The sequence below is a fragment of the Meles meles genome, chromosome 1 (genome assembly GCF_922984935.1).
Source record: "Meles meles chromosome 1, mMelMel3.1 paternal haplotype, whole genome shotgun sequence".
In the NCBI taxonomy this organism is placed as follows: Eukaryota; Metazoa; Chordata; class Mammalia; order Carnivora; family Mustelidae; genus Meles; species Meles meles.
This window is the reverse complement of record NC_060066.1, coordinates 153,877,553-153,902,620: the sequence shown is the minus strand read 5'-3', so window position 1 is coordinate 153,902,620 and position 25,068 is coordinate 153,877,553. Positions and strand designations below refer to the sequence as shown.

Here is a 25,068-nt window from a genome sequence, read left to right as displayed (position 1 = left end):
TCTGGTTTTTCAAAGCCAAACGTTATAGGGATTCCTCTTTCTTGTGCAGGTTCCCCATGTGTTGTATGCCTAGTGTGAAGTTTTGCTCCTCTTCCCCTCCACACCTAGGGCACCCTCCCTCCTACAGACAGTACTATTATGGGTCTGTTTAGTTCCCAAGGCATCTCTGTCCTTCCTACCCTCTTTGATGTGACCTCTTCTCTACATTTAGTTGTGCAGAGTCTGTTCTGTCAGTCTTTGGGTTCTTTCCTGGGTTGTTTATCCTGATGTAGGTGTTATCTGGCTGTATCCCTTCGAGGAGGTGAGCTTAGAAGCTTCCTACTCTGTCATCTTCCCTGGAACTCTTGATTCCTTTCAAATGTACCCGAACAGTCCCCAGTCCCCGGTCTTCCCAGCACAAAAAACATTAGAGAAGATATTGCCAGATTCTGTGCCGTTTTAGCTACCTTTTATTCTTAGAAAGTTGTGGAGAAGTTGGCTAATTTGGCCTGAGGGTCCATGACCTTGATGTTATCCTGATGTCCAAGCCTTGTATAGTGTGGTACTCAATTTTCATGAGTGAATCAATCACATTTGTTTTAATGAGGGATAGCTTTGTTTTCTGGGAGATGTATAGACTCACAGGGGCCAGAAGTAACTTAGGTCCTCAGAGAAGTCTTCAATATCCATGTTAGTTCTAGCAGAAAAAACACGATATATGGACAATTACTTTGGGAAAGTAAATTATTCCTGCTATATTGGTAAGCTATTATTTTCATCTGTAATTTATTGAATTGTATTCTTATAATCATATAGCTATACTTTAAAAACAAACATTAAGGATAATATTTGCAAAAAAAACTGGAAAAATGTCAAGACACCATTTCATATACCATGGTCTGCAATAATAATTTTAGTTCAATTTTGTCTATCTTATGCCAACAAAGACTGATTTATAAAGCATGTTCCCCAGCCCAGAACCAGATAATACTGGAGATAATTATTGTGCCTGGTTAGAGTTTAAGAGCAATTTCCTGAGGCACCACTTGTAAAAGTGAAAGAACATACATTGGAATGAGTGCTATTCATCTATACAGTAAAAGAAAAATACAGAATTGTTACACAGAGCCCATTTCCAATATTAGTTTAAATAATAACTGCATTTTGCCTGGTGATTCCCCAGAACTTTTAATAGTGTAATTTTAGTGTATGGATTCACAAACTTCTTAAACTTTGTAGGCAACACAGAAAAATCTAATCATAGTCCAGTTTCAAACACTTTAGAAATAGGATTAGTGCTTTATCTTCTAAAAGTAGGAGTTATTAAAATCTAAACTAGAATTTAGATTTCTTCCAGAAACCAAACTATATTTTTATTTTAAGTTAGTAAGAATCACTAATTGTATTAGCATCTAATTAGATTTGGAACATTTTAAAAGAACACTGAAAACTGCAAGAATATTTTATGTTTCTATTGAAAGAAATCCATTAAATTTTAAAGAAAAATTAATTTTGATGACTTAAGTAAAAAACAGATTCTTACACATTTGTTAAGGAAGAGCTGGATGTAAAAGAAAACTTTTAGCTTAAGATAAGCTATTGATAGGTACACTTAATCTTGTCTTAGAAAACTATTGTTAGTGTTCACATTTTTTTTTATTTTTTTTTTTTATTTTTTTTTTTAAGATTTTTATTTATTTATTTGACAGAGAGAGATCATAAGTAGGCGGAGAGGCAGGCAGAGAGAGTGAGAGGGAAGCAGGCTCCCTGCCGAGCAGAGAGCCCGATGTGGGACTCGATCCCAGGACCCTGAGATCATGACCTGAGCCGAAGGCAGCGGCTTAAACCACTGAGCCACCCAGGCGCCCCTCACATTTTTTTTTTTAAAGATTTTTTATTTATTTATTTGACAGAGAGAGATCACAAGTAGGCAGAGAGGCAGGCAGAGAGAGTGAGAGGGAAGCAGGCTCCCTGCCGAGCAGAGAGCCCAATGCGGGACTCGATCCCAGGACCCCGAGATCATGACCTGAGCCGAAGGCAGCGGCTTAAACCAGAGCCACCCAGGCGCCCCTAGTGTTCACATTTTTTAAACCTTCTCTAAACTCATCCCTGCCTTTAAAATGATGAGATTTGCTTCTTCCAATGTTGGTAAAACCAAATGAGGGACTGAGCAAATCTTTGGTAAATTAAAACAAAGACCAACTAATTTAGGCCACTGTTTGGGTTTTAAAAATCCATCTCTTACCCATTTAGTCTTGACCTGTTCACTTCATATAAATCATAAGTTTCAGGTACTTGACAATGCACAGCTAGAGAAAAATGGAAATTTTTAAAAAGAAAAATCTAGTAAAAACAAAACAAAACCAAACCCTTAGTTGATACAGAGAAGATTCTGTCAGCCTGTAGTAGGTTTTAAAAACTAAAACTTTTCTCATTTTCTAGCTTAAAGAAATAAAAAGACAGGTTTTTTTTTTAATCTAAATCTTTATTAGAAGAAAAAAAACAGATTTTTTTGATGAGTAACAACAAATTTCATTTAATATTAAACATTTTAGTTATCAAAGATATTTAGACAATATGTTCCTAATATTTCTGCACAGCAGAAGCACACTGATTATAGAGCTCAGACTGTCATGTGCTCATGTGAGTTTGTTTTTGGCATGAAAGAATATCTAAAGTCACATTTAAACAAATGTGATCATAGATAAGCGGATAGTAACTTACAGTTGATTCTCAACGCTTTCACAAATTATCATATCTGACTGACATTCCCTTGGGGTGAATACTTTAACACTGAGTAACAAATTGAATTCATTTTCTTTAAAGTTAGTTGTACGAGTAAAATTACTTAAAATTGAATTAGAAATTATGTTCCTGTTTATATTAGCACAATAAAAGTTAACATTATTAATAAACTGATTATTTCATATCAAAAGTTAAAAAATGAAGTAACATACATAGACCACTTCTTGATGATAATAAACAATCATTTAAAACAGAGCTATTCAGTACATGACACCTGTGAGCACCCTTTCCAGGGGTAAAGTTTCCCTTTGTAATTTCTCAAAGTGTCCTTTTCCAAACTGTGTAAAACCTTGAGAAATGTAATCTTATACCTATTTTCAAAGATCTACTATAGAAAAGATTAGATTTTTAAACTTTTCACTTTTAGTAAAAAAAACTAACAAGCATCCTTTCACTTTTTTTTTCTTGCGTGTAGTACACATTCATGAATGTCCACTAGGCGCAAGGGAAATTGTTTATGTTGCAAAACGTACTCTATATAGTGAGGATATCAAACATACTGAAATGACAAGTGGTTTCCAACCAGTGAGCTAAGAGGAAAACAAATTCAAGAAGACTTGTTTCAATCACTAAACATTGCAGGTTGTTGTTTTTTTTTTTTTTTAAACAACGTTTGTAAACTTGCCCACGAAAGCTAGGTAATATTAAACAGCCAGTAAGGCACTTTGTCAGAGAGGACTAAGTAGTAAAGGCTGGATGATTGACAATTTGTTTAATAGGAAACCTTCTATACTTAAAGAGAGCAAAATCTGGAGCAGACAGTCCTTTTACCAATTTACCGTCAAACAGGAGTGGGGAAAACTTAAAAATTTTCTCTTTCACTTTGTTGACCAATTTTCCCTGCAGAAGTCTTTTAGTTGTAATTTTAAAAATATATTAGGAGCTATCGGTTTAAATAATGTTTCATTTTTCAATGTAATATATAAAGAATATGAACATATTCAGTAGTGTTTTCAAAACATCCAAGCTACTGTATTTAAAAATGAATTACACAACAAAAGATCTTAGTATAAAAATGTACCATGTTGTTAACAATTCCCTTGCGACTTCTGATGGCTTCACATATTACAGTATAAGCTTTGGTATTAAACATGCAAATAAAAGCCAACAAGGTGGTGAATACAGTGTCCCCAGTACAAAGCACTTATGACACGAGTGTTGCACAGACACAGCAGATGAAGATTAGGTTACACACCGCGCTGCAGGATGACCACAGTTTGCACTTCTAATGCTTCTTAGTTTGCATACTTGGCTCGTTCAGAATCTTCAGCAGAGACTGACTCATGTAATAGGGCCTTTCGGGAGAACCATCGTTTCTTTCTATATCTTCCACTAGGAGGAAGAATGGCACAGAGTAAATATCAAAGCAAAACTGTAAAAGAAGTAACGTCGCCATCTGCTGCACACTTGATTTACAGCAGTTCAAAACTTCCTCTCTCTCTCTCTCTCTCTTTTTTTTAATAGCATAGTTTGGCATCATCATTATAAACATACCTATGAGAAAACAAGCAGCCCTTGTTATTATGTTAGTAAAATATCATCTAATTCTGTGTACCAGGTCATAGTCTGCCAATAATGCATGCCTCTCAGGGGCATGATTGAGGAAATAACTTTTACCTTCTTTTGGATGGCAAACTAACCAAAAATAACAAAAACAAAAAGCCTCATCTGGAATTTTCTAAATTCACCTTCAAATTCCTGAAAAGTAGTATGTACTCAATTTACTTTTTAAATTATTGTGTTTGTTCAAAATTGCTTTTGTTTTGCCATCAACAATTTAGGTAGCACAGTTTTAAAGATTTGTAAAGTTTTAATGTATTTCAAAGCCTTAAACTGTAAGTTTTAAAAAAATATTGTTTTGCAGTTAATTACTTTAATTGCTTTATAAGATAATAGCTTCTAATTTCTTCCCTCAAAAATAATGCTCATTTTTATTCTTCTACACAAAGAAGTAACTAGTGAGGAAAACTATTTCTGACTAGAACTAAGCCCATAATAAAACTTCCATACTTAGAGATTCTTCCTTTAAGTAGTAAAGAAATTATTTTAAAATATTGATCAATTTCTTTTCTTATGATTTTGTACCCATGGGTTATATCCTTAAATTATAACCAGCTATAGAATGTGCCTCCATATAATTCAGTGAACACTCTTACTCTAGTGAACTTTTTGGTCTGATCAGCAGATATGTTAAACATGTAATACATGGGCCCCACCTTGTCCAAGAATCTAAAATACAGAAGTAGTTATGATTATTCAAAGTCTCCAAATTCATCTTTGTCTTAATTTTCTGACTCCTGAAACAGCCAAGAATATAATACAGGCAACTAGTTTCTTGCGTGTTGATTTGTGTTTTATTCAAGTGATTTTCCAACTTTTATGAGTAGCAGAATCAACTAGAGAACTTTATAATAATTCACAAGCTACCCCGTACCCAAAGACAACATATCAGAATCTGGTAGGGAAGGGGCACAGACATCTATTAGAAGTTCTCAGAATGATTCTGATGCCTACCAAAAAGAATTAGAATTGTGTTGTTTCATCATTATGTATCATTCAACTACTCCTGAAGAGGATATATTCTCTATCATTTTTTAACACTTAAGAGAGAGGTAACTGGGACAACTGGGTGGCTCAGATGGTTAAGCCTCCTATTCTTGATTTTGGCTCAGGTCATAATCTCAGGGTCATGAGGTCCAGCATTGGGCTCTGCACTGGGTGTGGAACCTGTTTAAGATTCTCTCCCTCTCCTCTTTCCTGCTGCTCATGTGTACACACGTGTACTTGCACGCTCTCTCTCTTGCTCTCAAAAAAAAAAAAAAAAGAAAAAAAGAGAAAAAGAAAAAAGAGAACTATTTACTAGATCTTGGTTGGGACTTCTGTGTTGTTGGATAACAATAACCATCCAGAAAGACAGATTATCACCCTTCTCTGAATTTATACTTCAAGGAGAATGGGAGTGAAGGCCCTTTGCCACGAGTGAAGCCAGGTGACACTTCTGACTCTAATAATCTCAAGAAAATAAGCCAAGAACAAGATGGTGGCCATTATAAAGACCTATTTTGAAAATCTTCCATATTCATTGGCTTCTTGCTATTAAGCTATCAGAGTCCATCTAAATCTAGGTTCCCATACTTCAGGATCATTAAATAAGTTGGTTTTTATATTAATTTGTGACACAATGATACATTTCTGACTCTTCTTAAATACATGGATCATATAGTTGGATCACATTTTGACCACAATCTTAGATCAACACATTTCTTTCTATCAATACATAAATAATTCTCATACACAAGCTTAGTGTAAATGCCCAAAGGATACTACTTGATTCAGTGTTCCTTTGGGGTAACTGTTAGCCAGATCATACACATGTGCACACAGGAGATAGACAGGCAAAGTACTTGAGTGTCTGATTCATGTTCTGCTCCACCATGCAAAAGACTAAGGTATGACTGCCAGCAATCAGCTTGTTGCTGTGACCAGCAAGGATGGAGTATAAAAATAATTTTACTACTAAACTCTCAAGGGAGAGATTTCCTAATGCACAGTACACCCCTGTAAAGGTACGAGAAAAGGTAACAGTGGAGTGCTGGTAGTATATTTCCTCAGGGTAAAATCTGAAGTGTCTTAATCATCTTTTCTCTTTCCTCACATAAGTTGAGCTACAACTAAACCTTTTGTAGAATGAAGTAAAAAAAAAATCTTTCATCTAGAAAAACAGATATGCTTGTGAAAGACAGAATCACTCTTCTGAAACAAATCCATTCCAATTTTCTGTATGGTGGGAATAGGAATATAGGAATTGGTCTCCATCTGGGTTAGAGACAAAAGGTATAAGTTATGTACCTATTTCAGTTTTGTTCAGAATATTTTCATGGTGGCTGGCTAGATGTTCATATTATTGGAAATGATATCCCAAAACCCAGATTCAACTTTACTATGAATATAATCTCACTAAAACAAAGGGGGCTATGAGGTTCCCCAGTAATTTTTACCTAGCAGCGTTCTCTATGGAACTTGTATAACATTAACATCTCTGTTTGAAATGGTCTTGAATCACACACTGAAATATACTTCCTAGGAAAACATTTATACAAGTTTAATCACAGTTGAGAAAGCTGTCCACTAGCTGGAGCAGCTATAACCATAGCACCATATTTACAAATTTAGTACCATATGCTGGTTAGCTATATCAATCTTTTTTATGGCTAATTGACTATACATTTATAGTGCTTTCAAAAAATTGCCTGAATATCCTTTACAAATATACATTTATAAAAAGAAAGGCGAGCAAAGTGCTGCAATGGGAAACAGCACTCTGAGTTATAAAAGTCTCATTTAAAACACTTTTGGCTATAGGCTTTAAAAACATGTTTGACATTTACACCTTGCTTTTCAGCTGGGACCACAGTCTATAAAGTATACTAATTCACAGAGGCTACTGTCACCAAATGCTTGTCACCTCAGGTGGTACCGTGTCCTGGCTTTTCAGGAATAAGCTCAGAAATTTCACATTACTCAAAAGCATCATTTTCAAGTTACAAATGATCTAATTTACAAAAGTTCTATTTAAAAATGAATGTCACTGTTTGGAGCTTTTCTACTCTTTCTGCTTCTGGGGAACTAGTTGCATCTTGTTCAGAGTTCCGTGCAGGGTAGGGGCTATGTAGTAGGGTTTTTCTCTGGATCCATCATTTCTTTCCAGATCTTCACCTGTATATGCAGCAGCCAAAGCAGGCAAAAGCAGCAAGCGGCAGCAGAATTAATGTATTTTTATGAATTGGAGAATCAAACAAGGAAAAATCAGAGAAATTAGTGTTAGAAAGTAAAATATAAGACAATTAATACTGTTAAGTTGCTGGACCAAGTAAGAAACTTCAATTGCTGCCAGGAAGCACTGAAACTTCCTAAATCCCACCAATGCCCAAAGAGGTTTATTTTGATAGTTTAAAGGTAAATAAGATCCTTCATGTGCTTTAAACAGAATCATCTCTAAATCTGTGACTGTTCATTTCAGAAAGGTAAAATGCCACGTCTTCTGAGGAAGCCGAATAAAAAGTCTGTGATAAATGTAGAATAATAATTGAATTTCAGAGTCCAAAGTCACTTTTAATGAAAAGTCCATACCTGTAACATTACAGATGAAGAAACGGAGACCCACATATTGAAATGATTCTCCTGATGTCAAAAGCTCTGGAGCAGTCAGAATGAGGTGAGGACCCAGCCTCTTGACACCTAGTTTGGTTCTGGTTCTACTTAACTATAAGTCATCCTGTCTTAAATCTCCTCAGAATTGCATTAGAAAATTAGAGGCAGTGTTTTCTGACTTCACATAACACATGAATTTACCTTCCTGCTTTGCCTAGGCTAATAATAAAATGACAGAGTGTTCGCTGAGCACAAACCTATCGGGTAATTCAGGGAAAGCCCCAAAATAATGCTGAGGTGTAAGAAGTTGGCACAGAATTAAGCTTCCTAAATATAGAATGCATAGCAGATAATATCTATCAATAAGTATACAAGTACAACTTAACTCTATGTTTTCACTAAGTGTAATAAAGATTTTGTTATTCTTGGCCTTTATTATGACAAAGGATAAGAAATATTATGTAAAAACATACAGGATGATCATAGATTTATGGAATAAATCTAAATTGTTTTTCATCCTTTTGGGGGAATGGTTGGATTACTGATTTAGATTTTTTACATTGGACCTCACAGTGACCTTTCTCAGACAAAATGGAAAGCTGAGGAGTGAATATGATGGACACATTTCTGTTCTTTCTTTCTTAACCATATTTCTATATCATATATAGTATATCTATATTGTTATTACCCTTGAAGCATTATTAGGAAGCCTGGTATGAATCACATTACTAATCATCAATAACATTACTTTTTTCTCAAACTGGGACCAAAATTCTCATTGCCTGGTAATATTAAAAAGATGCCATGTTTCTATAAATGCAGTGTTTGCAAATGGTTTGCATTTTTAAAAATATCAGCTGTCTGGCAGCCAAGAGTATAAGTATAAAAAGAGATGATAAAAGATTATATAAAAATTATAAAGATTATAAAGGTACAGTTTTACACAATCAGAATCTGGCTTACAGCACCATTTAAGAAGAATGTTTTCCAACATAAGATGTTGCTCATAGTAAAAGTTAGGGAGGGAGGAGATATAGAATTTGGTATCCCTTGTTCTTTATTCTCAAAGACAAGAGTCTCCAGAAGGAAACTATTCATGTTCAATACACAAGATTGAGTAAAACTGAAATTACACCTGATTTTCAGAAGTTGGCAATTATTAACATAAAAAATTGGGAAACAGTTCTTACCACTCAAATTTAATATCCTTGTCAAATTTAAAATCCATAAGATTTTTCCAAAGCTTCCAAAGGTTGGGAGCTAGTGGCTTCTATGCATTTCCTGAGACACATTTTCAGAAACATTTTCAGTTATAAGAATGGGGAAGATCCTGTCTACGGCCATACCACCCTGAACGTGCCTGATCTCATCTGATCTCGGAAGCTAAGCAGGGTTGGGCCTGGTTAGTACTTGGATGGAAGAATGGGGAAGATCCTAAAGGGATCTGCCATTGTTGCTGTAATTAGTATCTGAGATGAAAAAAGAGATCTTTGAACATTTAAGACCTCTGTCTCAGGCACTACAATTCTGTGCTCCTTCCTCCATCTCCAACCTGAGCTGAAGTTTGTTCATGTGGCGTTTTGTAGATGGCGTCTCCTAATAAACCGCTGACAGTGGCATTAGAAGATGATTAAACATGACTGTTTTGTTCATAGCCAGAGAGAGAACTAAATACTATGTACAGTTTTCTTGATTTCTGAATTGTCCAGTTACTGAAAATAATTTTTAAATATTAAGAAAAAAAGGGCAAACCACTTTCTAGGAGGTTTTTTTCCCCCCCTTGAATATGTCTCCTTATAAGTATTCTCTCCTCCCCTGACCCCTGTGTAAAGTTGGTGTTGTGAGTGATGCCAAAAAATAAACTGTTAATTTTACACAAGTGGATCACTCAGTAATAACCTGTCATAGAATGTTTTCTCTGCTTCTCTTAAGAACAAGGTGCCAGAGAAATAATCTCTATAGGGCATAGCTGGAGGGCTTAACAACTTGTTCTTTCATCTGCTGAGCCTCCTTTCTCTAGGCTGAAGGTAAGGGCCAAGTCAAGTTCCTAGGGCACTAGGTTCTCCAAGGCTTTTAAGATGAGATACTAATAGAAAGCCTATCCATTATGAGTTACAAATGCCACATAGAGGCACAGCAAATAAGTCAGTGATGAAAGCTCTCAAGAAGTATTTTACCTCTAAGCATCAGAATTGATTGAGCTGTTTCCCAGACATTCCCCTCAATGAACTTGGTGTGAATTGGCTCTATGTGTCTCTGAAACCATTGCCTGCTTGGCTTTATCAGAATTATAAAAGCTCTCCTCAAAGTGTTCCTATAGTCCAGTCTCAAAGCCCAGTTATGTCCTCAGTTCTGTTAATGATTCGCTTCTGTTGTGGTTTATCATTAAAACTTGAAAATACTAAGAAACGAAAAAAACAAGTTTCATGCTAACAGCATGCAGTGGAGCCTGAGGTTCATTTCAGTAGCTGACTCTCCTGTGCTTTGCCAACTCCATTCTCTCAGCTGTTAATGTTTAAAGAGCATCTACTAAACAGAGTCTCTTTCCAAATAAACACTATTTGGTAGTTACAGGCAAACCAAAGCAAATCCACAAGCCAGCTAAGTACATGGGTCTTAACCTTCTTATCTTTCAGTTACTTTCCAAAGGGGGAAAACACATATACCGAAAACTTACAGAAGCAGATGAAAATTGTATCAATACACATTGCATAGACGCTGAAGAATCCGTGGGCAACTAGGTAAGATCCAATAATGACTGTCTGTAAATGAGTGAAGACAAAATGAAGATGTCATTAACTTGTCCAGAAGAACAATAATGCAGCTTTAAATGAAAGTCAGGATGAGAAACATTGAAGTACCCTATGTAGAAAAGATTTCAATATAGAGACCAAAAAAATCCACTAACTTTTGGGTACTTTGTACTGGGATTTAAATATATTATATTACCTGTTAATTTTCTTACCACTATCCCCAATGCCTACAAAAATACCCCAGATTTAGGATCCTGTACACTGAGGCAGGAAAGCATGCAGTTAAGAGCACACACTGCCTAGGGGTTGAATCACTTGCCAGGCACTCGCTCAACAAGTTACTTAACCACACTGTGCCTCCTGCCTCCTATTAAAAATTACTGGTGGGCGAGGGCAGAATGTGAATAATAACAGTATTTATGACATATGGATTGAGCGAATGAGTTAACTGCTATAGATGCTGCCAGGCTCGCATCAGGTCCTCTCCAACTGCTCCATCTCTCCTCCGGTTGTTAGGAATGTAGGCTGTGGACGACTGAGAGGCTTCCCTCACTAGGAATTGCCCTTGTTGCCGGTAACTGCTTCACCCAAGGTTATACCCCCATCCAGGGGGCAATGCCTCACCAATCACGGCATACAGAGGCCTAATTCTTCCTGCACAAGAATTCCTGTCAATATGTCTGAGGCCCCCACTCTAACTGCAGCTTTTTCCTTTGCCCATGCCTGGCCTCCTCACTTCCTTGTTACAAGGGTATCTCAGGAAAACACTTCCTAATAAACCTTCTGCATGCAATCCTGTCTCAGAAGTTGTTTCTAAGGAATCCAATCTGAAACAATAAGGCTTGGCACAAAGTAGGACGAATAATGTTAACTATTATTATTTTTCTTGTTCTCCCTTTTTTTAGCCATCTCTGAGAAATAAGAGTCAATATTACGCAGTGGCTATGAATGAATTGTGTCCTCTCAAAATGCCTATGTTGAACCTAATCCCTAATGTGATGATATCTGGAGGTGAGGTTTCGGGAGGTAAGTAAGTCATGAGGATGGAGCCCTCATGAATGGGATTGGTGCCCTTAAAAGACGAGATAGGAGAGATGATGAGATCTCTCTCCACCATGTTAGGATACAGGGAGAAGGTGGGGGAGGGGGGATGTCTCTTTGTAAACCAGGAAGAGAGCTCTCACCAGGAACTGAATCTGTGGGCACCTTGATCTTGGACTTCTCAGCCTTCAGAACCATGAGGAATAAATTCTTGCTTAAGCCATCCAATCTACGATTTTTTATTATAGATGCCTGAACTGACTAAGACACCAGATCTTACCAGCAAAGGTACCCAGTAGTAATTTAAAGATGTTGGTCCTTCTATCATCGTTGGCAATCTGTGTGTGAAGAGTAAAAAGGCCAGCACACCTACATTGGACAGGCAGAACATGCATATTATGTATTTGCAAAGAAAATAGTTTTTTTATAGCAAAGAAGTTTTTCCAAGTACCTTTTAGATTTACTATATTTATTATTATTACTTACCTATACATCCAGCAACTAGAATTTTCCCCAGGATTAGTACAAAGTCTGTAACTTTATCCATAACTGCAACTCTGAGAATCAGAAAAAAAAGAAAGTATAATTTTGTGTTTAAATTACATTTGTCACTTGAAATTTATGAGAGTAAATAATTCATGAGCTCATTTTGATATGTCTTCGCTGGAAATTTTATTTGGCCTTTGTTAAATGCAAGAAATGAAGGTAGACCTTCCAAATGAAGTTCTGACTTATTTTTGATGAAGTAAACAGAAGATGGCATTGTAGGGCTATCTGGCCTAATTTGATATGTCAGCCTCTGTTTCAAAACCCAAGTAAGATACCCTGAATTTTGAGAAGGTTTCATTTCTTCCCTGCTTTTGCTCACTCAGACTCTGTCATTTTGGGGAGAAGGAAATGGTCAGAGACATGATGTTTGTGTGGAGAATTTCTTGAGCAGAAGAATTAAAAGATAATTAAAAGATAATTAAAAATCAATAAAATGCCAGTGAGTGTGAAGATGTAGATGGATGACAGAAGCAACATTCTAAGATACAAAAAGAAATCGTGTGAGAGAGATTTAAATCTATGCAATTGAAAGATAATATTCATGTCTAATAAGATCACCATCAATTTAAATCACATGTGAAGTATTTGATGGTCAAGGTTCACCAAATTTTCTTTTGCAAATTCAACCTGATTACTTACTTTATAACATTTCTCATCAGCAGATTGAAAGCATCTCTTGCTGACCTGCAGAAGTTTTTGCCATATATTGCAATCTGAGGAAAACAGTTGTTATTATTCTGGAGTCAGTAACATGCCCTAACAAGACCAACAGACAATCCAATGACAGGAACATGAATTAATTCTCTTATCACCCAGCCTGCTACTATCATTCCTCTTTCTAGCCTTTGGGTACATGTGAGACCAGAGAACTGTACGTCCTCAACTCTGCACAGCTATCAGGGGCGTTTACAATAAGGTGTGCTTCAGATGCTATATGCCTGTTAACTCCATGGGAATTCACACAGAGGTAGATCTTTTTCTCAAATCCCAGGATATGGTTTCTGTCTTTGAAGTGTCTGGGCTAGGTAGGGTCTGTTGTGAATAGGAAAAATGTTGCAGCATTCACTTTAAAGATTATTCTCAGGAAACCAACACCTTTTGATACATTGATTTATTGATTAAAAGGCTCAATACAGTATTCTTACTGGAGGTAAATTAATGACTATTTAAATCTTCAGGACTATTTGAATCACCCCTGCAGATTCTGGGTCATGGTGATAATAAGCAAGTATCATAAGGTTGTAGTTACTAAATTTTAGAAGAATTATGTTTTTGGAACCCCGTTTTTAAAAATATCCAAATTCCCCATAGGAAAGAAGTAACACTTTAGTTAGGCCTTATCGATTCCCACACATTTTAACATAAGATTTACAAGAAGAAATAGACCATTCCCTAGAAATATGTAAGTCCCAGAATTAGAAAGACTTTTTTTTTCTCAGAGTGGAATATAGACTAACCTCTCCTTCCACTAAACAATGTCAAAGACACACAAAATCTTTTCAATCTAGCATATTTAAAAATTTCTAAGGTAAATAATATTTTCCCTCTTTAAAAAGATATTAACAGTAATAATGAAGTACGCTTAAGATGTTATCTCAACTAGGAAAGCATAGCTCTGAATCATACATGGGAATCACAAATCCTTATATCAACATGGTGATAAATTCAACTGCATGAGGTAAAAAGTGTTAGAGATGGAAATGTGCAAATGGGGTTTGGGTTTGCAAAGAAGAAATTATTAAAAAATAATCTACTTACCATAACATAGGCATTTCTGTTAAAAAACTTTACCATTCTTTCCAAACACCAGAAACAGCATTTTAGGCAGCGTTGTAGAAATTTACAAACGTTGTTCTGGGCCTCTATGAAAATTAAATATTCAAATCTATTAATGATTTGTAACTAAACTTTGTGATCAAAAAATAAAAATTTTAAAAATAGGCTTTTTAGGGGCGCCTGGGTGGCTCAGTGGGTTGAGCCTCTGCCTTCAGCTCAGGTCATGATCCTAGGGTCCTGGGATTGAGCCCCACATCGGGCTCTTTGCTCAGTGGGGAGCCCGCTTCCTCCTCTCTCTCTGCCTGCCTCTCTGCCTACTTGTGATCTCTGTCTGTCAAGTAAATAAATTAAATCTTTTAAAAAATAGGATTTTTAGGGGCACCTGGGTGGCTCAGTGGGTTAAAGCCTCTGCCTTCGGCTCAGGTCATGATCCCAGGGTCTTGGGATCAAGCCCCGCATCTGGCTCTCTGCTCAGCAGGGAGCCTGCTTCCTCCTCTCTCTCTCTCTCTCTGCCTGCTTCTCTGCCTACTTGTGATCTCTGTCTGTCAAATAAATAAATAAAATCTTTAAAAAATAGGATTTTTTAAAAAAATTGATAAAATATACAGTTACCATTTTAACCATTTTAAGTGTACTATTCAATTATGTACAATACTGTACAAGTCAATTCAATTCAATCCATTAAGTGCATTCACAGTGTTGCACAATCATCATCACTATCCATTTCTAGAACTTATCATCTCAAATAGAAACTCTGTACCTATTAAACAATAACTTCTCATTCTCCCCTTCCCTAAGCCCCTGATAACTTCTATTGCACTTTGTATGAATTTGCCTCTTCTGGACACCTCATAAAAGTGGAATGATACAATATTTATCCTTTGTGTCTTATCCACTTAACAAAGTTTTCAAGGTTCATCATTTCATCCTGTTTTAGAGCTGAACAACATTCCATTGCATGGATATATCACATTTTGTTTATCCTTTATCTGTTCATGGAAATTTGGGTTGTTTCTACCTTTTAGCTACTGAGAATAATCCTAATGTGAATACTTGTATGCAAGTATTTGAGTCCGTGTTTTCAATTCTTTTGAGTATATATCTATGGTAGTGAATTTGCTGGATTATATGGCAATCCTCCTTTTAACTTTCTGAAGAATCATCATAATGTTCTCCGTAATGGCTATACCATTTTACATTCCTAGCAACAATACACAAAGGTTCCCAGTTTATCCTCATCCTACAGATACTTGTTATTTTACATTTTTTAAAAATAGTAGCCATTCCAATGGATGTGAAGTGGTAACCTTATTATGATTTTGATTTGCATTTCCTTAATGAATTATACGGAGCATCTTTCCATGTGCTTATTCACCATTTGTATATCTTCTTTGGAGCAATGTATATGCCATTCCTTTGTAGAAGGGACCAAGGTGGTGACATAGGAGGCCCCTGAACTTTCCTCCTTCCACAGATGCACATAAAGTACAGCTACTCATGGAACAATTTCCGCTGCAAAGAAACTGGAAACTAGCTGATTGACTCCTACCACATCAGGCAACTAAAAAAAATAACCACAGTGAAATGGGTAGGAAAGGATGAAACAAACACATCATAAACCCATTTCTGGCACAGAACCACACTATAAGGAAGATACCCCCAACTCTCAGCCTCTTCCTGAGGAGTATAGCATTTGAACAGGACATAAAGGATTCCAACTTTTAAGACTCCCACCCAAGGGACAGGTCCCCAAAATTCCTAGCTCTGAAAGCCAGTGGAGTTTATAACCACAAATCCTACAGCACCACAGAAAACAAAGCTAGTTCTTTACATGCTAGCACTCACTGTTGCTGTCCTTCAAGAGGCTTAGTACAGAGGAAGCAGGGGGGGAAAAAAGGGTCCATTTTCCAGTCTTTTCCAGGAAAGGAGTGGACTACATGCTTTACAGCCCACTGCCTGAGGGTCTGGCTTATAATTTGCACATATCTAGTTGTTAGTTACAGTCCTTAATGGAGTTGTCCAGGGGAGCTAGTGGGCACTTCTACTACTTTCTCCCTCTAGCTAATTACAATTATATAATTAGGCCAACATTGGAAGGAGACTTTACACATACCCATTGCCCTAGTTTTTACAGTTGCTGCCTGAGGATGGTCCACACCTTCCCTGGCTCTGATTGCCAATGGTGGTTACACTGAAAAGTCCTACAGGACTACAACAAACAAATAAGCAGTTTTTAAGTGGTGCAGGAGCACCCTCCTCCAATCCCAGCATGGATACACACCCTGGCTCAGTGCAGAAGGAATAGGCAAATACCCACTTCTCAGTTTCTCTGTGGAAGAGGCTCACCTGCACACTTTCCCACCTACTGCCTGCAGGTCTGGCTTCTAATTTGGCCTGTATGTAGGTTCTGACTGTGATCATTCTCTTTGGAACACTGAGGACTTGGCACATATTCAGCTGTTGGGAAACATTAAGAATAACTTGTGGCTAGGAGAATCACAAATGCCTGAGAGACCTAGAAGCTTGAGCTTGGCTGATTAATGAAATTCATCTCCTGTATAAGACCAGTCTGTCAAGACTGGGAGAAGTGACTGTTTTATCTAATGCAATCAATCCACCATAGAGACTCAAGAAGAAAATGAAGAAAGATGAGAATATATTCCAAATAAAAAACAGGATAAATCTCTAGAAACCGATATTTAAGAAGTAAGTTGTCTACCTGATAGAGTTTGAAATAATGGCCATAAAGATGTTCATCAAGGTCAGGGGAACAATGCATGAACATTGAGAATTTTAACAAAGGGACAGAAAATATAAAAAAGCACTAAACAGAATTTATAGAACCAAAGAATACAATAATGGACTTAAAAAATTCAATAGAGGGTTTTAATAGCAGACCAGATCAAGCAGAGGAAAAGATCAACAAATTCAAAGACAGGGCAGTGGAATTCATCCAATTAGAGAAGCAAAAGGGAAAAATAATGGAGAGAGGGATGTATTTATTGGACACCAACAAGCAGATCAAATTGGAGGTCCCAGAAGGAGAAGAGAGAGAGGGAGAAAGGTACAGAAAGCTTAACTGAAGAAATAATGGCTGAAAATTTCCTTAATCTGGAGAAACAAACAGACATTCAGATCCAGAAAGTCTAAAGAATATCAAAAAAAGATGAATCTAAAGAGATCCATATTGAAACACATACAAATAAATTTTCAGAAGTTGAAAGGCAATTAAAGGCAGCAGAAGAAAAGTGACTTCTACTTTTTTCAGGATTAAAAAAAAAGTCACAGAAAAGTGACTTTTTTCAGCAGAAATTTTGTAGGCCAGAAGAGAGTGGAATGATATATTCAAAGTGTTGAAAGAAAAAAACTGCCAAGCAAGAAACTCTATGGGGCAAAATTGTCCTTCAGAATTGAAGGATAAAGTCTTCCAGACAAATAAAAACTGAAGAGTTCATCCTCTCTAGTAAGCCTTACAAGAAATGTTAAAGGGAGTTTTTTAGGCTAAAACAAAGGAGCTAATTAGTAACATGAAAATATGTGGAAGTATAAAATTCACTAGTAAAAGGTAGATATATAATTAAATTCAGAATACTCTAAAACTAATGGTAGCAGGTAAATCACAATTCTAGTATAAGGATTAAAATACAAAGTGTTAAAAATAACTGTAACTACAGCAAGTTTTTAATGGATACACAACATAAAAAGATGTAAATTGGGGGTGCCTGGGTGGCTCAGTGGGTTAAAGCCTCTGCCTTCGGCTCAGGTCATGATCCCAGGGTCCTGGGATCGAACCCCGCATTTGGCTCTCTGCTGCGCAGGGAGCCTGCTTCCTCCTCTCTCTCTCTCTCTGCCTGCCTCTCTGCCTGGTTGTGATTTCTCTCTGTCAAATAAATAAAATATTTTTTAAAAAAAGATGTAAATTGTAATCATTAAAAATGTAGCATTAATGTGGGGCAAGTGTGAAAATGCCTAGCTTTTGTACACATTTGAAATTAAGTTATCAGCTTAAAATAGATACAAGATATTTTAAGATATAAAACAGCCAGAAAACGATCAACAAAATAGCAATACTAAGTCCATAGTTATCTATAACATAAATGAATGAAATTCTCCAACCAAAAGACACAAAGTGACTGAGTGCATTAAAAAAAAAAACAAAAACCTTCAGTTATAAGCTACTTGTAAGTCTCACTTCACCTGTAAAAACACATATAGAATGAAAGTGAAGGATTGGAAAAAAATTTTTCACGCCAATGGAAACCAAAAGGAGAATAGTTAAGTCAAAAACTAACATAAAGGTCATATACTGTGATAAAGGGGTCTATTCATCAAAAGAATATAAAAATTATAAATATTTATGTAACCAACACTGGAACACCAAAATATACAAAGCAAAATATAAACAAATATTAAGGGGAAAATATGTAGCAAAATATTAATAGTAGAGGGTTTCAATACCACACTTTCAACAACAGATCCTCCAGATAGAAGAGCGAAAAGGAAGTACTGGACTTAACTGTATATTGACCAGACAGAGTGGACATTTACAATACAGTCCTTCCAAACACAGCAGAATACATATTTTTCTCAAGTGCATATGGAACAGTGTCCAGGATAGATCATTGCTAGATCATAAAACAGGTCTTAATAAATGTAAGAAGACTGAAATCATATCAAGAACCTTTTCCAACCACAGTGGTTTGAAACTAGAAATCACTTACGAGAAGAAAACTGGAAAATTCACCAGTGTATGGAGATTAAACTACATACTACTGAACTACCAATGAGCCAAAGAGGAAATAAAGAAGGAAATCAAAGAGTATCTTGAGACAAAACTGGAAACACAGCATACCAACATATGGAAAACAGCAAAGTAATTCAAAGAAGAAAGTTCATAGCAGTGAACACCTATATTAAGAAAAACAAAAGATATCAATCTGACTTTACACCTTAAGGAAGTAGAAAAAGAAGAACAAACTAGCACAAATTAGGAGAAGGAAAGAGAAGGGAAATTTCAGAGTGGAAATAAATGAAATAGAAACTAAGAAGACCATAGAAAACATCAGTGGAAATAATCGTTGGTTTTTTGAAAAGATAAACAAAATTAACAAACCTTTAGTTAGACCAAGGAACAAAGAGGAACATTCTATTTCGGAAATGAAAGAACAGGTATTACAATCAATATCCCAGAAATACAAAGGATCATGAGAGACTGCTATGAACAATTGTGCACAAGTTAGATAACCTAAAAGAAATGCATAAATTCCTACAGATATACAACCTAGTAAGACTGAATTATGATGAAATAGAAAATCTGTAAAGACCAATTACTAGTAAGGATTTTGAATCAATAATCAAAAGCTTTCCAACAAACAAAAGCCCACAACCAGACGGCTTTACTGGTAAATTCTATCAAACATTTAAAGAAGAATTAATATTAATCCTTCTCAAACTCTTCTAAAAAACTGAATAGGAGAAACATTTCCAAATTCAATTTACAAGGCCAGCATCACTCTGATAATCAAAGCAAGAAAGACACTACCCAAAGAGAAAATTATAGACCAATATCCCTAATGATCATAAATGCAAAAATTCTTAATATTAGTGAACTGAATTCAGCAGTACAGTAAAAAGGATCATACACCAAGAACAAGTGGATTTATCAAGAGATGCAAGGATGGTTCAATATATGCAAATCAATAAATGTGATGTACCATATTAACAAAATGAAGGATCCTAATTATGGTCATCTTGGTAGATGCAGAAAATTCACTTGACAAAATTTAGCCTTCTTTCATGATAAAAACTCTCAATAAATTGATTATAGAATGCCTTAAAATAATGAAAGCCACATACGACAAGGCCACAACTAACATGATACTCAATGGTAAAAAGCTGAAAGCTTTTCTTCTAAAATGAGGAATAAAACAAGGATGTCTACTCTTGCCATTTTTATTCAATATAGTACTAGAAGTCCTAGTCAGAGCAATTAGGCAAGAAATAGAAATAAAAGGGATTAAAACTGTAAAAGAAGAAGTAAAATTGTCTTTGCAGATCACATGATATTATTTATAGAAAACCCTATAGTCCACCAAAAAAAAAAAAAAAACTCACCAAAAAACCCCAACCTTTAAGAACTAATAAATGAATACAGTGAAGTTGCAGGAAAGATAATCAATATACGAACTCAGCTGCATTTCTATATACTAACAACTAACCATTGAAAAGAGAAATTAAGAAGACAATCCCATTTACAACTGTATCAAAAACAAGAAAATACCTAGGGAAAAATTAACTAAGGTAGGGAATTACTTGTGCATTGAAAACTGTAAGCCATTGATGAAATAAAGACAAATAAGTGAAAAATATCCTATGATCATGGCTTGGAAAAAATAATATTGTTAAATGTCTATAATACCTTAAACAATTAACAAAATCAATGCAATACCTATCAAAATTCCAATGGCATTTTCCACAGAAACAGTCCTAAAATTTGTTTGGAATCACAAAAGACTCTGAATAGCCAAAGCAATTGTGAAAGAAGAATAAAACTGAAGGCATTACATTTCCTGGTTTCAGACTATATTATGAAGTATGATAATCAAAATATTATAGCATTGGGAAAGAAAGAGACACACAAATGAATGGAACAGAATAGAGAACCCAGAAACACACATACACACACACACACACACACACACACACATGTACACATACATGCATACATACATGGTCAATTAATTTTCAAAAAAGTAAAGAATATACAATGAATAAAGGCTAGTCAGGCTAGTCTCTTCAATTCAGTGTTCTGGGAATACTGAATGTCCACATACAAAAGAATAAAACTGGACTCTTACATCACACAAAACAATTCAAAATGGATTAAAGGTTTGAATGGAGATCCGAAACCATAAAACTCCTAGAAGAAAACAAGACATTGGTCTTAGCAATGATTGCTTGGATTTGATGCTAAAAACAAGGGCAACAAAAGCAAAAATAAACTACTGAGACTGTATCAAAGTAAAAAGCTTCTGCACAGCAAAGAAAACCAGCAACAAAATGAAAAGACAACCCATGGAATGAAAGAAATTATTTGCAAACCGTATATGTGATGGTGAGTTAATATCCAAAATATTCAAGGAACTCATAGAACTCAATAGGAAAAACACCAATAACCCAATTTTTAAAAATGGGTAAAGGACTCAAACAGACATTTTTCCAAAGAAGAAATACAGATGGCCAATAAGTACATGAAATGGTGCTCAACATTACTGCTTAACAGAGGAATGCAAATGAAAACTACAATAAGGTAGAGGATAAGATGTCTATTATCCAAAAGACAAAAGGCGAAGATGTAGAGAAAAGGGAACTCTCGCTCTTTCCGCCATCTTTCTTTGCCGCCATAATGGTGCGCATGAATGTCCTGGCAGATGCTCTCAAGAGCATCAACAATGCTGAAAAGAGAGGCAAACGCCAGGTTCTTATTAGGCCGTGCTCCAAAGTCATCGTCCGGTTTCTCACTGTGATGATGAAGCACGGTTACATTGGCGAATTTGAAATCATTGATGATCACAGAGCTGGGAAGATTGTTGTGAACCTCACAGGCAGGTTGAACAAGTGTGGAGTGATCAGCCCCAGGTTTGATGTACAACTGAAAGATCTAGAAAAATGGCAGAATAACCTGCTCCCGTCCCGCCAGTTTGGTTTCATTGTACTGACAACTTCAGCTGGCATCATGGACCATGAAGAAGCAAGACGAAAACACACAGGAGGGAAAATCCTGGGATTCTTTTTCTAGGGATGTAATACATATGTGCAAATAAAATGCCTCAGTGGAAAAAAAAAAAAAAAAAAAAGGGAACTCTCTACTGTTGGTGGGAAGGTAAATTGGTGTGTCCACTATGGAAAACAGTATGGAAGTTCCTCAAAAAATTAAAAATAGAACTACCATATGACCCAAAAACTCCATTTCTGTGTATATATCCAAAGAAAATGAAATCACTATCAATGAGATACCTGTACTCCTATGTTGACTGCAGAATCATTTACAATATCAAATGTATGAAAACAACATGTCAGTGAATGAACAATGGATAAAGAAAATGTGGTATAGATACACAATGGAATATTATTCAGCTTTTTTAAAAAGAGGGAAATGCTGCTTTCGCAGCAAAACAGATGAACTTGAAGAGCATGATGCTAAGAGAAATAAGCCAGATAGAGAAAGACAAATACACATGACATCATTTATATGTATAATTTTTTTAAATGTTTAACTCATAGAAAGAGCAGAATGGAGGTCTAAATAGTCAGGGGGGTGGTGGAGGAAACAGGGAGAAGCTGGTAAAAAGGTATAAATTTTAAGTTATAAGATGAATGTATAACAGTGCCAATGTATAACAGTGAATATAGTTGATAATACTACATTGTATAATTTAAATTTGCTTATAGAGAACTTAAGCATTCTCATAGAAGAAAGGGAGGGAGGGAAAGAAAGAAAAGAGGAAAAGAGAAATATGTGAGGTAATGGACATATTTATTACCTTGAATGTGTATGTGCATACACTCCTTTCACAATGCATGTGCATATCAAAAAAACATGTTGTACACTTTAAATATATTACAATTTTGTCAATTATACCTCAATAAAGCTGAAAAAATGTTACATAATTTTAAAAATCCTTTGTTCATGTTGAATCAGATTGTTTGTTGTTTATTGTTGAGTTGTGGAAACTCTTTTTTAATTTTAATTTTAATTCAATTAGACAACATATAGCACATCATTAGGTTTTTTTTTTTAAAGATTTTATTTATTTATTGGACAGACAGAGATCACAAGGCAGAGAGGCAGGTAGAGAGAGACAGGGGGAAGCAGGCTCCCTGTTGAGCAGAGAGCCCGATGTGGGGCTTGATCCCAGGACCCTGAGATCATGACCTGAGCCGAAGGCAGAGACTTCCATGCACAGCTCAGTCTCTCCGTTCTTGTCCAGGAAGGTCAAGGTGATGGTGGCAAAGTGCCCTTCTGGCCGAGATTTAAACCTCCACTTCATCACAATCAGTTTCTCAGGGACCAGATCAGTGAATTCCCCAGAGACGTTGCCATCTACCAGGTGAAACTTCCCACCTTTGTCTGCTTCCAACATTGCGGGAGCATGGGTAAAGGCCTGAACGAGCTCTTGGGTGGTAAAGACTCTATAGAGCTCCTCTGGTGAGGTCAGGAAGGTTTCTCTAAGGGTGATCTTACAAGTGGGGATTTTGACACCAACAGGTGTGGCCTGGGTTTTTGAAGGAGCAGACTTAGCCTTGCGCTCCTCAGTTTTCAGTGCTGGCCGCCCAGTCAAGTCTACTGCCTCTCCGTTCATCGTAGGCAAGATCATGCCCTGTGTGAACTCTGTTTTGAGGGTGCTGATGTAAATTCCCATTGCTTCTCTTAGCAGTTTCACCCCTTCTTCCTTCGTTAAGGCCACGAGATTTGTGTCAGGCTCACAGGAATCTCTACTTCATCCACACTGTTTTCATCAGACAAATTGGGGATCTCCACATGTCCCTTGTACTGCACTCCAGACTTAGAGGTACCTGTCCAGTTTAGTTTGATGCTCCACTCATAAAAGAAGATCAGTTTGCCTTTGCGATTGTTAATGGACGCCTCTCCATCAAGCTGATTCACTTCTGTCATCTCACATCTGCCTTCCTCATTTTGCACCCGCACTGCCAGGAACAGGGTTTTCAGCTTATCCGTGGACCAATTTGAAGCATCCCTCTCTGTCCAGTGCCAGTTGTTGACGTTGGTGGTGTCCGCCCGCTCCTCCATGATCCAGCGTGGGTCATCCTCACCCCACTTGGCCATCGGCTCTCCTGTCACACCGCCACCAACTCCCTAGCAGCCACAGCCACAGCCTCAGGACCGCCTGGTTCCAGCCGCCGGCAGCGCCTGGAAACTACCAAGCAGCTGCAGAACCTCCTGGCTTGCTTTTCCCTCCACCCCCCGCCCCTCCCCGCCTTAACTCACACATGCCCTCTTTAATACCCGTCACCTGGTTACCGCATTCCCCCACTCAGCTCCCTTCTGTAACCCTCAGTTTGTCTCCTGGAGTCCAGAGTCTCTCAAATTTTGTCTTGCTCTCTGATTTCTTCCCATTTAGTTTTCCCTCCCTTCCCTTCCTTTCCCTCCCTTCCTGTGATGTTCTGCAGTATTTCTTATATTCCACCTATGCGTTAAACCATATCATAATTTTTTCTGACTCACCTCACTCAGCATAATACCCTGTAGTTCTATCCATGTTGAAGTAAATGGTAGGCATTCCTCCGTTCTGATGGCTGAGTAATATACCATCATTGTATAGATGAACCACATCTTTATCCATTCATCTGTTGAAGGAAATTTCATCTCCTTCCACAGTTTAGCTATTATGGACATTGCTGCTATGAACATTGGGATGCAGGTAACCCCATCTTTTCACTACATCTGTATCTTTGGGGTAAATACCCAGTAGTGCAAACTCCAGTTCATTGGGTAACTCTATTTTTAACTTCTTGAGGAACATTCATACTTTTTCCAGAGTGGCTGCACCAGCTTGCATTCCCACCAAGAGTATAAGGGGGTTACCTGTTCTCCATATACTTGGCAACATTTGCCATTTCCTGTCTTATTAATTTTAGCCATTCTAATTATGGTTTCGATTTGTACTTCCCCCATGACAAGTTATATGGAACATTTTCTCATATATCTCCTGGCCATCCATATGTCTTCTTTGGAGAAGTTTCTATTCATGTCTTCTGGCCATTTCTCGACTGGATTATTTGGTTTTTGGGTGTTGGGTTTGATAAGTTCTTTCTAGGTCTTGGATACCAGCCCTTTGTCATTTGCAAAATTAATCTCCTATTCTGTAGGTTGCCTTTTAGTTTTTTGACTGTTTCCTTTGCTGTGCAGAAGGTTTTTGTCTTGTTAAAGTCCCAATAGTTCATTTTTGTCTTTGTTTCCCTTGCCTTTGGAGAAGTGTATTGCAAGAAGTTG

General features: G+C 36.7%; 3 protein-coding genes across 4 annotated transcripts in view; 1 reads left to right on the top strand and 2 right to left on the bottom strand.

Moving 5' to 3' along the window:
* Nucleotides 1–2,519: 2,519 nt before the first annotated feature.
* The window catches only part of SLC44A5 (solute carrier family 44 member 5), a 424,145-nt gene continuing 401,596 nt past the window's right edge, over nucleotides 2,520–25,068 (bottom strand). Inside the window, exons 18-23 of one of the 2 annotated variants that reach the window (XM_046024493.1) lie at nucleotides 14,037–14,140; nucleotides 12,918–12,991; nucleotides 12,216–12,286; nucleotides 12,010–12,098; nucleotides 10,613–10,697; nucleotides 2,520–4,116 (exon numbers count right to left, since the gene is read on the bottom strand). In XM_046024493.1, the coding sequence (XP_045880449.1) occupies nucleotides 4,010–4,116; nucleotides 10,613–10,697; nucleotides 12,010–12,098; nucleotides 12,216–12,286; nucleotides 12,918–12,991; nucleotides 14,037–14,140 (530 nt within the window). In that variant the 3' untranslated portion in view covers nucleotides 2,520–4,009. Of the gene's footprint in view, nucleotides 4,117–7,221; nucleotides 7,501–10,612; nucleotides 10,698–12,009; nucleotides 12,099–12,215; nucleotides 12,287–12,917; nucleotides 12,992–14,036; nucleotides 14,141–25,068 lie in introns of those variants that run through there. The other variant, XM_046024485.1, reaches the window with a different exon arrangement.
* LOC123953995 (40S ribosomal protein S15a) lies at nucleotides 21,432–21,906 on the top strand. The gene has a single exon (XM_046024518.1). It carries the CDS (start codon nucleotides 21,460–21,462, stop codon nucleotides 21,850–21,852), a length of 393 nt encoding a protein of 130 aa, XP_045880474.1. The 5' UTR covers nucleotides 21,432–21,459; the 3' UTR covers nucleotides 21,853–21,906.
* Nucleotides 22,356–23,988, bottom strand: LOC123947097 (activator of 90 kDa heat shock protein ATPase homolog 1-like). The gene is given in 3 exon segments (XM_046013088.1): nucleotides 22,356–22,394; nucleotides 23,009–23,541; nucleotides 23,544–23,988. Coding segments are annotated over 3 exon segments (930 nt in total). The 5' UTR covers nucleotides 23,902–23,988.